Raw genomic sequence first — 16,308 nt, 5'->3', positions numbered from 1 at the left:
CAGCAGAAAAGAACCAGGATATTTCTGTGGATATGAAGGTGGACATGAATCAACATTGTACCCTTTTTGCCAAGAAGGCTAACATTATGTTGGCCTGTCTTGGAAGGTGTGCTGTCAACAAATCAAGGAGGGTGATTATTCCCCTCCATTCAGTACTGGTGAGACCACATCTGGAGTATTGTATCCAGTTTTAATACCCCCACTACAGAAAGGGTGTGGACAAATTGTAGAGAGACCAGGAGAGGGCAACAAAAATGATTAGGGGTTAGGATGCTTCACTTTTGAAGAGAGGGTGAGGGTATATTTCGTGGTTCTTCTTCGAGTGTCCCCGTGGGTGCTCCACATTAGGTGTCGGGCTTGCCCGGCGCCGCAGATCGGATCTTCCAAGCAGTTTCTGCCGGACCGCGCATGCGCCGGTGCGCGCCACTCACCCGCGCGCTCCCGGCCACGTGCGCGATCCGGTCCCCGCCAGTTCCTCTTAACCGCCGTCGGCTGCAGACGGAATCCGACTAGGCTAAGGCCAAATAGCGTATTCAACGACTTTATCTGTTTTTCTTTAAAAGTTTTTTTCAGATACTTAGGCTACTATGAGTAGCCGGTTGTTATTTTGCAAAAAAAAAAAAAAAAAAAAAGAACAAACAACAACAAACAAACTACGAGCGGGACAGCTTCAGCCAGTCCCAGTAACAACCGCCGGAGGCCAGGAGCTACGGCCATCAGCCCTCCTGCTGAGGCAGGCCATCGGACGGGGAAAACAGCACAAAGAAGGTGCTAAGTACCCACTTAATAAAACTCAAAGACTCACCAACAATGTCCTCTTCAGGCTTTAAAAAATGTGAGTCCTGCCGAGAGGCGATTAAGGAGAGACAGGGAGATGCGGCTTAAAATGCTGCTTTTGATAAGGCCCTCCAGCCAGACGTGCCGGAGCGGCCGCAGCAGGAGGGACCCTCTGGGGCCCATAAAAGGAAAGCTGCCTCCCTCACTCCATCAGCGCAGAAACGGAGGAAAGTCTCCCCAACCCGATCCCTGCCGGCAGCAACAGCGAGCGGGACGGGAGGAGCGCACAGCCCCCAGCCGCAGCAACAGCTGATCGGTGGCGGCAGGGAGAGCCACGTGGAAGCGGCTCAGCCTCCGATGATCAGCCAGCCGCCCCGCACCGCAAGCAGGGCAGCGGCTTAAAACTGCTTTTCATAAGGCCCTCCAGCCAGACGTGCCGGAGCGGCCGCAGCAGGAGGGACCCTGCGGGGCCCATAAAAGGAAAGCTGCCAAAAACGGAGGAAAGCCTCCCCAGCCCGATCCCTGCCGGCAACAATAGCGAGCGGGACGGGAGGAGCGAGCAGCCCCCAGCCGCAGCAACAGCTGATCGGAGGCGGCACGGAGAGCCACGTGGAAGCGGCTCAGCCTCCAATAATCAGCCAGCCGCCCCGCACCGCAGGCAGGGCAGCGGCTAAACAAGCACCGGTACCGGCGGCACCGCAGGCAGCGGCACCGACCCCCGGGGAACCGGCGGTGCAGAGCGCGCAGGCACGCAGCCTGCAGGCACCGGAGCACACCGCACCTGCGGCACCGCCCTCCAGCGTGCCGAGCTCGGGGCGCACGGGGCCGGGATCCCCTGTACGTCAGGGGGCAGAGTTACCTCCTCAAGGGAGGGGAAAGGCTGCACACAAGAGGAGGCATTGCAGCCCCTCTCCGCACAGGGCTGTGGAGTTGCTTTCTCACAGCCCTCCGCTTATGTTACAGACTCCAACCAGAAGGCAGGGGTCCCCCCTAGCCTACCCGGAGCCCCCTTCTCCATTTTTTGCAACCAGCCTCACCCTGACTGGGACCACCTTCACCCTTCCTGGGGTTTGAACCGCTGGACTATTATGCAAAATCGCTCTCTCCAGCCCTCCCCCAGACGCAGAGGGTATGCACCAAGGGAGTGGTCTAGGTCACCTTCCCAAGAACAGTGCCTATACTGCCATGGTCGCCCCTACCACGCGGGGCATAGACACCATCGGCTATCTACCAGGGAAAGATCCCCACAAACGATCTCGTACCCCCGAGGGCAATTGCGACCGGGGACAGAGACTCAAGCATCTCAGGGGGGACTGGTTATGGAACCCCGAGATTTTCCCTCACAAACCTCTAGTGAGAGGGTGTACCATCACCAGCAGGAACCGGAAGGGTCCACAGAGATGTATCCCAGTGGTTCCTCGCTCTCCTCCCCGGATGAGGCTACGGCCCCGGGGGACGTCCATCCTCCGGACGATCTCAAACAGTTCCAAGAGCTGTTTTACGAGGGTGGCCTTCACGCAAGGCATCCAGACAGATAAGGTGCAAGAGAAACACCATAAGCTCCTCAAAAATCTGAGACCTCCGGCCTCCTCCAAAATAGCAATACCGCTTAATGACGCAATCTTGGAGTCTGCCACTATGATATGGCAGACTCCTGCGACTATTCCACCTGTCCACAAGACAGCGAAAAAAAAAAAAAAAAAACTTCGTGCCGACAAAGGGCACGGAGTTCCTGTTCAGCCACCCACAACCAAATTCCTTGGTGGTGGAGTCGTCGCAATGTGGGGGAACAGACAAACATGCCAAAAAGCTAGAGCTGTTGGGCAGAAAGGTCTACTCCTCCTCCACTCTACTGTTGCGAATGGCAAATTACGCAGCGCATCTAGCGAACAATAATTTCGATAACCACATTAGGTTAACCTCCCTCATGGACTCGCTTCCAGAGGGCAAAAAACCAGTGCTCAAGGCCATCATGCAAGAAGGCTACGCGGCCTCGAGGATGGGAGTTCAGATCGACCTGGATGTTGCGGACTCAGCAACAGCATCCCCAGTACCACAGGGGTTACGAGCAAGGGCGACATCAACAGCACCAGCAGTACAGAACTCCCAGGCGTCGTTCCCAACACAGCCGTGCGTCCTCAGGGCAGGGCCACAGGCCACAAGTTTGACACACAGATCCAGGGCTGCGCCATCACTACCGTCGCAAGGTCATCCGAAGCGGTTATTCCACCATCGCCTCCGACCATTCTATAACCAGTGACGAAGGATCACCACAGACAAATGGGTGCTGGAGATCATAGCCACGGGGTACGCCATCCCCTTCCAGTCGCTCCACCCAGGCCCCACCTCCAGGAGGCCTCCCACGTGGCGAGGCTCACGCAGGAGGTAGACCATCTCATGCTCATAGGGGCAGTGGAAAGAGTGCCGGAGCAACTGCAAGGGAGAGGGTTCTACTCCAGGTACTTCCTCACGGGGAAAAAGACAGGAGGCGGGAGGTCCATCTTAGATTTTCGAGGCCTCAACCGGTACCTGCGCAAGCAACGCTTTCGGATGATCACAATCGCCTCCATCCTTACGGCACTATACGATGGAGATTGGTTCGCAGCCCTCGACTTATAAGACGCGTATTTTCACATAACTATTCATCCGGCTCACCTACGATTCCTCTGGTTTCTCATGGTAGGCAAAGAACATTTTCAATACAAGGTCCTACCGTTTGGCCTCTCCTCGGCCCCCAGAGTCTTCACCAGGCCCTTGGCAGTGGTGTCAGCCTACCTGCACAGACAGGGGGTATTTATATTCCAGTATCCGGATGACTGCCTACTCAAAGGGGCCTCGAAGGAGGAGGTTCTACGCATAATATGCGTCACAACAGGCACGTTCTCTCGCTTGGCCTGGTTATCAATCTGACAAAATCAAAGATAGACCCCACGCAGGACATAGAGTTCTTAGGGGCACGCATAAATTCTATTACAGCGAGGGCGTATCTACCAGAGACTCCCTTTCGGGCCGTCGGCTCCCTCGTGCAAGTCTTCACCTTCAGCCCTACGGTGCTGGTTCTGACGTGCTTACAGCTGCTGGGCCACATGGCAGCAGCGGCGTTCGTACAACAGAACGCTGGGTTACCCATGCGCAGCATGCAGCACTGGCTGGCGAGCGTATACAACCCGGCAGCACACACCGTTCACAGGGTGGCGTCGCCCACAACAGAGGTGCGCAAATCCCTGCAATGGTGGGTAAACCCCGAGAACCTGCTAACAGGGGTACCCTTCCACCAACCACACATATTGGTTTTTCTTACTACAGATGCCTCCCTCATAGGGTGGGGAGCACACATGGGCGAAGAGGTGACGCAAGGGCTGTGGTCCTCCACGGAGCAGTCACTGCACACAAATATACTGGAGCTCAGAGCAGTGTTCAACGCCTGCAGACACTTTCGAGACCATATAAAAGGCAAAATAGTCGGGATCAGTATAGACAATACCTCCACCATGTTTTATATGAATCGGCAAGGAGGAGCTCGGTCCCGTGCCTTATGTGCAGAAGCAGTCCGGTCGTGAAACTGCTGCATCGCCAACAATATAACCCTGGAAGCCTCGTACTTCCCAGGCGCTCACAATGTGCAGGCAGACCAGCTGAGCAGGCGTTTTCGCACTCACGCACGAGTGGCAGATCCGTCCCGATCTGCTGCAACTGATTTTTCATGCATGGGGTTTTTCCCCAGATAGACCTGTTTGCTACTCAGCACAACAAGAAGTGCCCACGATTCTGCTCCAGGGCAGGACTGGGACGGGGGTCCCTGAGGGACGCCTTCATGATCTCTTGGAGGGGCCCCCTGCTTTACGCTTTCCCTCCCACAGTGCTCATCCACAAGGTGTTGCAGAAAGCCAGGAGGGAAGGAGCCTGAATGATCCCGATAGTCCCAACGTGGGATTGACAGCAATGGTTCCCCCTACTCCTGCGCATGTCGGACTGGCCACCGATGCCCCTTCCGGTGGCGCCGGATCTGCTCACGCAAGCCCAGGGGTCCATAGTGCATCCGCACCCCCAAGGCCTGCGACTACAAACGTGGTTAATCCATGGCTCAGCTCCCTAGAGAGCACATGTACGGAGGAAGTGCAGCAAGTCCTAGAAAGTAGCAGGAGGACTTCCACCAGGAAGACCTACAAGCAGCAATGGACTCGCTTTATGGCATGGTGTTCTACCAAACAGCTAGCCCCCCTTTCGGTGCCTATGGCTGTGATATTACAGTATTTACTGGACCTCAAGAGAGGAGGACTCTCGCTATCCTCGTTTAAGGTCCACCTTGCCGCCTTTTTGGCATTCAGACACGGAGAGACAGGGCACACGGTGTTCGCCCATCCCATGGTTATCAGGTTCCTTAAAGGGCTGGTAAACCTATACCCCCCCCTCGGAAACCGCTTCCACCTTCGTGGAACTTGGACCTGGTGCTTAATGCGAAAAGGGGACCACCGTTCGAGCCTTTGGCCACGGTTTCCCTCTGCCTCCTTATGATAAAGACGACCTCTCTTCTCGCAATCATGTCAGCTCGCAGGGTGAGCGAGCTTGCGGCAGTTATGGCAACGCCACCCTGCGCTGTTTTTTCCAAGGAGGCGGTAACCATACGGCTGCATCCAGCCTTTGTTCCTAAAGTTTCTTCTGAGTTTCATACTAACGAACCTATTGTTTACCCTCGTTTTATCCAAAGCCTCATAACTCTGACAAAGAGGTGCGCCTACGCCTCCTGGACGTGAGGAGGCGCTAGCTTTCTATATAGACAGGACCAAGTCCTTCCAGAGAATGGATAGACTCCTAGTCTCTATCGCTCCCAAATCAAAAGGAGAATGTCTCTCTTCGCAGAGAATCTCGAAGCACATCGTATCTTGCATTAAAAAGTGCTACAAACTCAAAAAGACTCCTTTCCTGGCCATGCCCAGAGCTCATTCCACTAGGGCGGTGGCAGCATCAACACCCCTTTTTCAAGGGCGTTGCGCTAAAAGACATTTGCAGAGTGGCGACCTGGTCATCCTGTGACACCTTCGCCAAACATTACGCCCTTCACAGGGTATTCCAAGAGGATACCCGTCTCTCGACAGCGGTCCTCTCGGGGACAAGCTGCACATACTCCGATTACCCACCTCCTATCTTGGGTTACTGCTGGGTAGTCACCTAATGTGGAGCACCCACGGGGACACTCGAAGAAGAAAGAAAGGTTACTCACCTTAGTAACAGTGGTTCTTCGAGATGTGTCCCCTTGGGTGCTCCACTACCCGCCCATCCTCCCCGCTTTGGATCTCTGTTTAGTGTTTTGCAGGAGCATCCGAGGCGGTTGGTCAAGGAACTGGCAGGGACCGGATTGCGCACGTGGCCGGGAGCGCGCGGGGGAGTGGCGCGCACCGGCGCATGCGCGGTCCGGCAGAAACTGCTTGGAAGATCCGATCTGCGGCGCCGGGCGAGCCCGACACCTAATGTGGAGCACCCACGGGGACACATCTCGAAGAACCACCGTTACTACGGTGAGTAACCTTTCTTTTCTTTAAACATGGGTTTTTCATTCAAAGTGCAGTTATGTCTGTTGATCATTATAAAAAAACTTTACAAAATTTACTGTGAATGAGAGGTGTTTCAGTTTTAAGACCTTGCTATTTAGTTGCTTTATTAGTTCCCAAATTGCAAGTTTACTTACACTATTGTAGTTACATTATATCCATCCTGGTGGGAAGGAAAACATTTTGAAGATAATCATCAGTTCAGACTCCATGCTAATCCTCCCTTATTTTCTGCTGATACTGAGCATAATAGCAAGTTTATAGTTTAATGGTAATTTTGTGCTATATACAGCAGCTCACTAGGAGTTGAACTGATATGACGTTACCTCACACAGATTGCTAAGCAGCCTTTCAATTAAAAAAGTATTTATGCTTTATTTAACTGTTAAAAATTATGGCAGATACAGGAAACGTTCCACATTTCTGAACTCTGTGGATTCTCCCTTACATATATTCCAAATGAGTGCTACAGAACAGATGATTTTGCAAAGCCATCTTTGTTCCTTGGATGATTCTTTAAAAACTCCTTTGTGAAATAACAAAGTAGCGGTTAGTGAATGTGTTTGTGCACTGTTTTGAAGGTCTGAATGTTAGCTAAATAAGCACTAAAACATCTTATGTGTTTGGCAACATCATTTCTTTCTGTGCAGGAACTTTACTATATAATTGTTTTTCAGTTTTTAGTAGTACATAAGTGCAAATCTAAAAGTTGAACTAGTACAAATAGGAAACTGCACACTTAAAGGAAATGTTCATATCCAAAATTATATTACTTTTGTCACCCTAGATTCATAATAGGTATATTTCTACACTGCAGTTAAAATACGTGTGGCTGGCCCATGTCAGCTGGCTTAAGCCAGGGGACTGTCAAATTTCAGGATAGATGTGTGGGTTTGGTCTGAAGCCTGAGCTCTTGGACCTGCCCCCATTCCACAGTCCCAGAACCTGGGCTCCAGCCCAAGCCCGAATGTCTACACTACAATTTTAAAGCCTTACAGTCAAAGCCCCATGAGCCCAAGTGAGCTGGCACAGGCCAGCCCCATGTGTTTTACTGCAGTGTAGTCATGTCCTCAGTACAAATAACACACCTGTACAAAATTGATAGGTTATTGCTACAATCCAGGAAAGAACTGAACAAGTGACTGATTATATAGGATGTTTCCCAGTCCAGTGCATTTAAATTATGGTAATACTTACCAAATACCTCTTTTTTTAAAGGGGGCTACTATTAAAAGGGAGGAACATACTGGCGCAATTGTGGTGGCTAGAATAATGCGAGGAGGAGCTGCAGACAGAAGTGGTAAGAGAGGTCTTCTTGACACTAATCATTCAAATTATTACTAGAAATGGGGAAGGGTGTGTGTTTGAGTGTAAGAGAGATGTATCGGTATTTTATATTAAGATAATTGAGAGTTGGGCCATTTTCCAGGGTGGTATTTCCTAGCTGCTGATGGTATTTCCTGTTGAATGAAATGTGGAAATAGCTTAGCGTTTTTGAGTTATTACATAAAAAGCACAATAAATTTTACCAGTGATTGTTTATTATTTGACACATCTGTGCTTAAAAATGATGGATGGTACATGCAAAGATGGTCTTACTTCAAATAAGAATTCAAGATTTGTTAGAATAGATTTTGTTTTTAGATTTCTCCTACTTCCTGTTTCTAGATGGATCATAAGTAGCGCAACAGTCACCATGCTCTATGTATGATCTTTATCTTAAAACTAATACATGAAGAGTGCGAAAACCTCATTACCTTTCAAAGGTGTGTGTTCTTCAAAAAGGTTGGGTTTAGTTCTTATTTACTAAAAATCAGTATGCCCGTCTGTATTGTAGGCACTTTTGATGCAAATAGTAACTGTCTTATCTCAGTGGTCCCCAAATTATGGGTATGCCTCCTCAGTGGGAGCATGGAGGTATGTTTGAAGGGGTGCACAGCGGGGCCAGGCCAAGCCCCACAGGGGTGGGGAGACCATGCCATGTTTCCAGCTTCACTTCTCTCCCAGCATCACTTTTTCCCCAATCGTGTTAACCCCCCAGTTCTGCTCTGCTTTTAGGCTTGGGTAAGCCCTCGCAGGAATCAGGGAGGATGCACCATGTTTCTACCTCCACTCTGCCCAAAACCCTGTTCAGCCCCCAGTTCTGCTCCACTTTGAGGCAACATCCAGCCCCACTCCAGCTTCACTTCACCCTCTTGTCTGGCACCAGACCAGCTGAACTTGTATCCACAGCCCCTTCTTCAGCCCAGGTGCTGCTGCTCAGGAAGCCTTCGCTGTGCAGTAATAGAGTGGGGTTCAGATAGATTCTCTTAATAGTAATGGGGGCATCCCTGGAAAAGTTCGCATATCACTATCTTAGGTGACATCTTCAAAGATAAGCAAAAGGAGATGGATTTAATGGAGCATGAGGTTTTTAATTAGTTATTAATAATTTTACATATAGATATCCTGTGTAAACTAATCCTAATCAATGAAAATATTAAATATGCAGTAAAATTGTATATAAATTACATACTTTTACTACATGTTAAATATTTTTGGGAAATGCAGTAACCTCAGTGCAAAGAGAGAGGTATTTGCCGGTAATGAAGAGGCTATCATGCCTCTTCAAGATTCAAAAGAATGTAATAGGCATAGAACTGATGATGAAACTTAATCAAAATGCATTGATACTTGCTACTGTGTGTAAAGTGTTTTATATTTAATTCTGTAAATGGGAGTCCTCCACTGTATTTGGATCGCATACCAAATTTTTTAACTCCCACACCCGTAGTTGAGAAATATCGCTGGTATCAGATTACAACACCTTCAGTTTTTAAATTGACTGCCCCACACCTGCACTGGTGGAACATTGTCCAGGCTTGCCAAAGGAAGGCAGCAGTATTCTCTGGCAGAAGGGTGGAGGGGGGCAGCATTCCCCATAAGCTGAGCACTTGGGAGAGATGCAGGTGCCACCCAGCTGATTAGCAGTGTGCCTGCAGGTAGGTTTTTGTTTCTACTGCTGGTGTTGCATATGCCTTTATGGACATAAAAATTATTCCACACATCTAAAAGATTGCCAGATAGTCCCAGACATCTGTATAATAAAGTTGTGGCCTGATTAAATCCATATCAAGCATCTCCTCTCCTTCCTTTGGTACAGTGGGATGAGCCCATTTTCTCTGCATTACCATTGTTGCCTTCCTTCTGTTTCTGTCAGGAAAGCGATTTTACCTCCCACTTTCTGTCAGTAGTTATTTAATGTAATGCTTTTTGTGTCATTTAAAAATGTTTGGAACTTCAAATATAAATATGCCAGAAGTGGGTAACTTAGTGATTCTGAAAAAGTTGCTACATAATCAATTTTGCAACATGCCATTGCTTCATATTGATTAGTTTATGATGCTTGGCACCTTGCAGAATTGGACCATAAACTAGCACTCTGGGGGGCAAAAGGAAAGCAATGTAAGTTGAAAGAAAATAAATATAAAGCTTTTTTAATGTCTGTATCTGAAAGACAGAATGTTGGAGATACACGGCTAACTTTGGTTACCTTTCTTTTCCTTCCCTCCAATTTACCAACTCTGTCAATTCTTCATGATGTTATTGGCTAATATATATATGAAGAAAAGATACAGAGATCAGATCAGTGACTATTTTAGAGGGGATGAACATAAAAAGCATAGGAGTTACTACTGACTGTGCACCTTTTCTATTAAACACAAAAACACAACCATTCAATAAAAATACATATTTCTTAATGCATAGGTCTTATTCACGTTGGTGATGAACTTAGGGAAGTCAATGGAATTCCTGTAGATGATAAGAAACCTGAAGAAATAATACAAATTTTGGTAAGTAACGAACACATTTTAAAAGATGTTTGGAAAAAAAATTAGAAAAAGTAATTTATTTCAAAGGAGCCTATTATTCAAAAATATATCTGTGTTTTTTCTCCCAGTACCATCATTTTGCATTTGTGTGTCTTGTGTGCCTTGATGATGAGTTATAGTTTGTATATTAATATGTCATTTATAAAGTGTTAATAGATAACAGCTGTTACAGATCAGCATGTTACACGTCTAAGTAATTTGTGTTATGTGTGCATCAATCAGAAGTGATGTAGGTGGTTAAACTATGGGCATAGACACTTAAATCTGCTGGACTCTAAATTTATAAACATTATTCAGCTATTTATTATAAAAACCTATTACTTACATATTAACCTTTAATAAAGTATTTACAAATAGAACCTTGATAGGAAGTGCAACGAAGGGTCCTGTGGCACCTTATAGACTAACAGAAAAGTTTAGAGCATGAGCTTTCGTGAGTTGAAGCATCTGAAGAAGTGAGTTAACTCACGAAAGCTCATGCTCTAAACTTTTCTGTTAGTCTATAAGGTGCCACAGGACCCTTCGTTGCTCTGCAGATCCAGACTAACACGGCTACCCCTCTGATACTTGATAGGAAGTGTTACATGATGACTATAGATTGTTCTAACGCTGTTGTGCTTTTCCCAGCTTATGGTCATCTCAACTACACCATTGCTGTTAGCCATATAAACTTAAAGATCTCTGTAGTGAAGACGTAGCCTTAGGCTACGTCTTCACTACAGAGATCTTTTGGAAGAAGCTCCTCTGGAAGATCTCTTCCAAAAGAACTTCTTTTAAAAGACTGTGTCCACACACAAAATAGCAGATCAAAGGACCAATCTGCTTTTTTGCAAGCAGCCCCTGCTCTTTCGAAAGAACAGGCCAGGGATTGAAAATGAAGACTGTTCTTTTGAAAGAAGGGCCCTGTGGAGTGTCTACACAAGCTTTTAAAAGGGGACACTTTTCTGAAATGGGAAAGGAAGAGTGATTTCGAAAGGAATGCTACATTCTTTTGATTTACTTTTGAAAGAATGCTTTTTGTGTATAGATGCTCCATGGGTTTTTTTGAAAGAGCCCCCTTTTTTTGAAGAATCTTTGGAAAGAAATTGCAAGTGTAGATGCAGTCTTCAGCTCTATACCTCAGTTACCCCTCAGTACTGACTCTTGGGGAACTACAGGTAGGTAGTAGAAGTGGAATAGCTCAGTGATTAGAGTATGGGCCTCATAAACAAACAGTTGTGAGTTCTACCTTTGTTGGGACCTCAGATGTATTTCATGTTAACAGCTTTCAAGTACTTAGGGACAGGTTAGATAAAAGTCTATAAGAGAGGATGTAGATGGTGCTAGGTCCTGCTGTGAATGCAGGGGACTGGACTCATTAACCTTTTGGGAGCTCTTCTAGTTCTATCATTCTCTAAACTTGTAAGTTTAGAAAAATATGACACCATTAATAGCTTAATATATTTTCAGAAATTATTGCCGTTTTTCTCATGAAAGAACCAATCCTTTTGAAAAGTGTACCAATACAGCTTTCTGTTCTTGAGGTAGTCTTTGCTACACAAGTACATGTGTGGTTGCCCATTACATAGACTGCTTGGTTTTGTCCACAAATTAACTTAACTTCAAATGTTGATATTCCCAGTGATATACTGTACATTCTCTATAGTTTTGTGTTACCTGTCAAAGTGTATTTTCCTTCAAAATTGATATTTAAAAACAATGTCTGTAAATGCAATATTAAAGGTATAATATAGACGTCAGAAACTAATTGGGGCCCTTATTAATGGTAACAGGATTATTGCTGATGAAACAAGAAGTTGGCTGCTGTTTTGTCAGACAGTAAACTTTGGATTGCAGGCTTACAGGCAGAAATATGTCTCATTTATTGCTGAACAGGCCTATTTCCATTTTGTTTGAAGCAGCCTGGCTGGCTGTTCCATTGTGTTAGTTTATATGTCTGCATGTAATAGTAGCAGAGTCTCCAACTAGTTGGTACTTCCTTCAGTAGCAAAATGTCAGGTAGTGGGACGATATTGTACTTTATAAGTAAAATACAGCCAGACACACATACCTTAACTAGGATATAAGGAAAGAAGAGAGGATGAAGTGGTTGATAATGGCTAATTTGCTTGAAGACTTCATTGTTTTTTTCTCTCTAGAACACAGTCAGTTAAAATGTTTTCCTTGTTCTGGTGTTTTTAGCTTGCCAAAAGAATAAATGTTAATAAAAACAGTTCTATTCTACAATTGTAACACAAACCTGCTTGAATATTTTGGGCTATTTTTGAAAGGTATAATGTGTGATGGAGTATTGCAAGTTTTTCACTGAGTCTTGCAACTGTACCCAGTGTACAAAGTGCTGAAAAACTATCATTGACCTTTTCTTTAATACATAAGAACATAAGAACATAAGAATGGCCATACTGGGTCAGACCAAAGGTCCATCAAGCCCAGCATCCCATCTGCCGACGGTGGCCAATGCCAGGCGCCCCAGAGAAGGAAAACAGAAGACAAGTGATTTATCTCCTGCCATCCATCTCCTGCCCTTGTTATGAAGGCTAGGGCACCATACTTTATCCCTGGCTAATAGCCATTTATGGACCTGACCTGCAAAAATTTATCAAGCTCTTTTTTAAACCCTAATAGAGTCCTGGCCTTCACAGCCGCCTCGGGCAAGGAGTTCCACAGGTTGACTGTGCGCTGTGTGAAGAAAAATTTCCTTTTATTAGTTTTGAACCCACTACCCATCAATTTCATTTGGTGTCCCCTAGTTCTTGTATTATGGGAAAAGGTAAATAATTTTTCTATATTCACTTTCTCCACACCATTCATGATTTTATATACCTCTATCATATCGCCCCTCAATCGCCTCTTTTCCAAACTGAAAAGTCCCAGTCTCTCTAGCCTCTCCCCATATGGGACCCTTTCCAAGCCCCTAATCATCTTAGTCGCCCTTTTCTGAACCTTTTCTAATGCCAATATATCTTTTTTGAGGTGAGGAGACCACATCTGCACGCAGTACTCGAGATGTGGGCGTACCATAGTTTTATATAGGGGAAGTATGATATCTTTTGTCTTATTATCGATCCCTTTTTTAATAATTCCTAACATCCTATTTGCCTTACTAACTGCCGCTGCACACTGCGTGGATGTCTTCAGAGAACTATCCACTATAACTCCAAGATCCCTTTCCTGATCTGTCGTAGCTAAATTTGACCCCATCATGTAGTACGTGTAATTTGGGTTATTTTTTCCAACATGCATTACCTTACACTTACCCAGATTAAATTTCATTTGCCATTTTGCTGCCCAATCACTCAGTTTGCTGAGATCTTTTTGTAGTTCTTCACAATCCCTTTTGGTTTTGACTGTCCTGAACAACTTGGTGTCATCTGCAAACTTTGCCACCTCACTGCTTACCTCATTTTCCAGATCATTGATGAACAAGTTGAACAGGATCGGTCCCAGGACTGAGCCCTGGGGAACACCACTAGTTACCCCCCTCCATTGTGAAAATTTACCATTTATTCCCACCCTTTGTTTTCTGTCTTTTAACCAATTCCCGATCCATGAAAGGACCTTTCCTCCTATCCCATGACCACCTAATTTACATAAAAGCCTTTGGTGTGGGACCGTGTCAAAGGCTTTCTGGAAATCTAGGTATATTATGTCCACTGGGTGCCCCTTGTCCGCATGTTTATTAACCCCTTCAAAGAATTCTAATAGATTAGACAGACACGACTTCCCTCTGCAGAAACCATGCTGACTTTTGCCCAACAATTCGTGCTCTTCTATGTGCCTTGCAATTTTACTCTTTACTAGTGTTTCTACTAATTTGCCTGGTACTGATGTTAAACTTATCGGTCTATAATTGCCAGGATCTCCTCTAGAGCCTTTTTTAAATATTGGTGTTATATTGGCCGTCTTCCAGTCATTTGGTACCAAAGTGGATTTAAAGGATAGGTTACAAACCACTGTTAATAACTCCGCAATTTCACATTTGAGTTCTTTCAGAACCCTTGGGTGAATGCCATCTGGTCCTGGGGACTTGTTACTATTCAGCTTATCAATTAATTCCAAAACCTCCTCTAATGTCACTTCAATCTGAGTGAGTTCCTCAGATTTGTCGCCTAAAAAGGCTGGCTCAGATTTAGGAACCTCTGTAACATCTTCAGCCGTGAAGACTGAAGCAAAGAAATCATTTAATCGCTCCGCAATGGCACTGTCTTCCTTGATCGCTCCTTTTATATCTTTATCATCCAAGGGCCCCACTGCTTTTTTAGCAGGCTTCCTGCTTCTAATGTATTTAAAAAACATTTTACTATTGTTTTTTGAATTTTTGGCTAGCTGTTCCTCAAACTCTTTTTTGGCTTTTCTTACTACATTATGACAGTTAATTTGGGAGTGTTTATGTTCCTTTCTATTTTCCTCACTAGGATTTGACTTCCACTTTTTAAAAGCTGCCCTTTTCTCTCTCACTGCCTTTTTAACATGGCTGTTTAGCCATGGTGGTTCTTTGTTAGGTCTCTTACTGTGTTTTTTTATTTGGGGTATACATTTAAGTTGGGCCTCTAGTATGGTGTCTTTAAACAGTTTCCATGCAGCTTCCAGGGATTTTAGTTTAATTACTCTACCTTTTAGTTTCTGTTTAACTAGCTTCCTCATTTTAGTGTAATTCCCCTTTTTGAAATTAAATGCCAGAGTGTTTGACCGCTGCGGTGTTCTTCCCAACACAGGAATATTAAAAGTTATTATATTGTGGTCACTATTTCCAAGCGGTCCAGTAACAGTTACCTCTTGGACCAGATCCTGCGTTCCAGTCAAGACTAGATCGAGAATCGACTCTCCCCTTGTGGGTTCCTGTACTAGCTGCTCCAAGAAGCAGTCATTTAAGGCATCAAGAAATTTAATCTCTGAATCCCGTCCTGAGGTGACATGCACCCAATCAATATGGGGATAATTGAAATCTCCTATTATTACTGTGTTTTTTATTTTGATAGCCTCTCTAATCTCCCTTAACATTTCAGCATCACTATCACTGTCCTGGTTAGGTGGTCGGTAATATATTCCTAATGCCATATTCATATTAGAGGAATGAATTGTTATCCATAATGATTCTATGGAACATTTTGATTCCTTTAGGATTTTTACTTCATTTGATTCTATATTATCCTTCACATATAGTACCACTCCGCCACCCGCACGACCTGTTCTGTCTTTCCGATATAATTTATATCCCGGTATGATAGTGTCCCACTGATTGTCCTCATTCCACCATGTTTCTGAGATGCCTATTATGTCAACTTCCTCCTTTGATATGAGGTACTCCAGTTCACCCATCTTATTAGACAGACTCCTAGCATTAGTGTAAAAGCATGTTAGAAAACTACCACTATTTATATGTCCGCCTTTCACAGACGTGGTGGATTTTTTTATGCACGATTGTTTCACATCTGATCTTGCCCATATATTATTTCCCACGTTCCCTATCTGACTAACTTCTAGGGAATCCCTGTCTATGGAGCCTCGTGTAAGAGAAGTCTCCGTCCGATCCAGGTGCTCCCCCGCACCAATCGGCTTTCCCCCACCTCTTAGTTTAAAAACTGCTCTATGTCCTTTTTAATGTTTAATGCCAGCAGTCTGGATCCACCTTGATTTAGGTGGAGCCCATCCTTCCTGTATAGGCTCCCCCTACCCCAAAAGTGTCCCCAGTTCCTAATAAATCTAAACCCCTCTTCCCTACACCATCGTCTCATCCACGCATTGAGACTCTGAAGTTCTGCCTGTCTATCTGGCCCTGCGCGTGGAACTGGAAGCATTTCAGAGAATGCCACCAAAGATGTTCTGGATTTCAGTCTCTTTCCTAGTAACCTAAATTTGGCCTCCAGAACATCTCTTCTACCCTTCCCTATGTCATTGGTACCAACATGTACCACGACGACCGGCTCCTCCCCAGCACTGCCCATAAGTCTGTCTAGATGCCTCGAGAGATCCGCAACCTTCGCACCAGGCAGGCAAGTCACCATACGGTTCTCCCGGTCATCACAAACCCAACTATCTATATTTCTAATGATGGAATCCCCCACTACTAAAACCTGCTTCTTCCTAACAGCTGGCGCTCCCTCCCCCGG

General features: G+C 45.6%; 1 protein-coding gene across 2 annotated transcripts in view; it reads left to right on the top strand.

Annotated features, from left to right (window-relative positions):
* The window catches only part of MPP7 (MAGUK p55 scaffold protein 7), a 407,772-nt gene that overhangs the window by 294,832 nt on the left and 96,632 nt on the right, over positions 1-16,308 (top strand). For both annotated transcript variants that reach the window (XM_074984915.1, XM_074984916.1), the window contains 2 exons: positions 7,545-7,626; positions 10,074-10,159. In XM_074984915.1, coding sequence (XP_074841016.1) covers positions 7,545-7,626; positions 10,074-10,159 — 168 coding nt within the window. The remainder of the gene's footprint in view (positions 1-7,544; positions 7,627-10,073; positions 10,160-16,308) is intronic.

Source organism: Carettochelys insculpta, chromosome 2, assembly GCF_033958435.1.
Source record: "Carettochelys insculpta isolate YL-2023 chromosome 2, ASM3395843v1, whole genome shotgun sequence".
Taxonomy (NCBI): Eukaryota; Metazoa; Chordata; order Testudines; family Carettochelyidae; genus Carettochelys; species Carettochelys insculpta.
The sequence above is the reverse complement of the archived record's forward strand: the minus strand, read 5'-3'. Positions and strand labels throughout refer to the sequence as shown.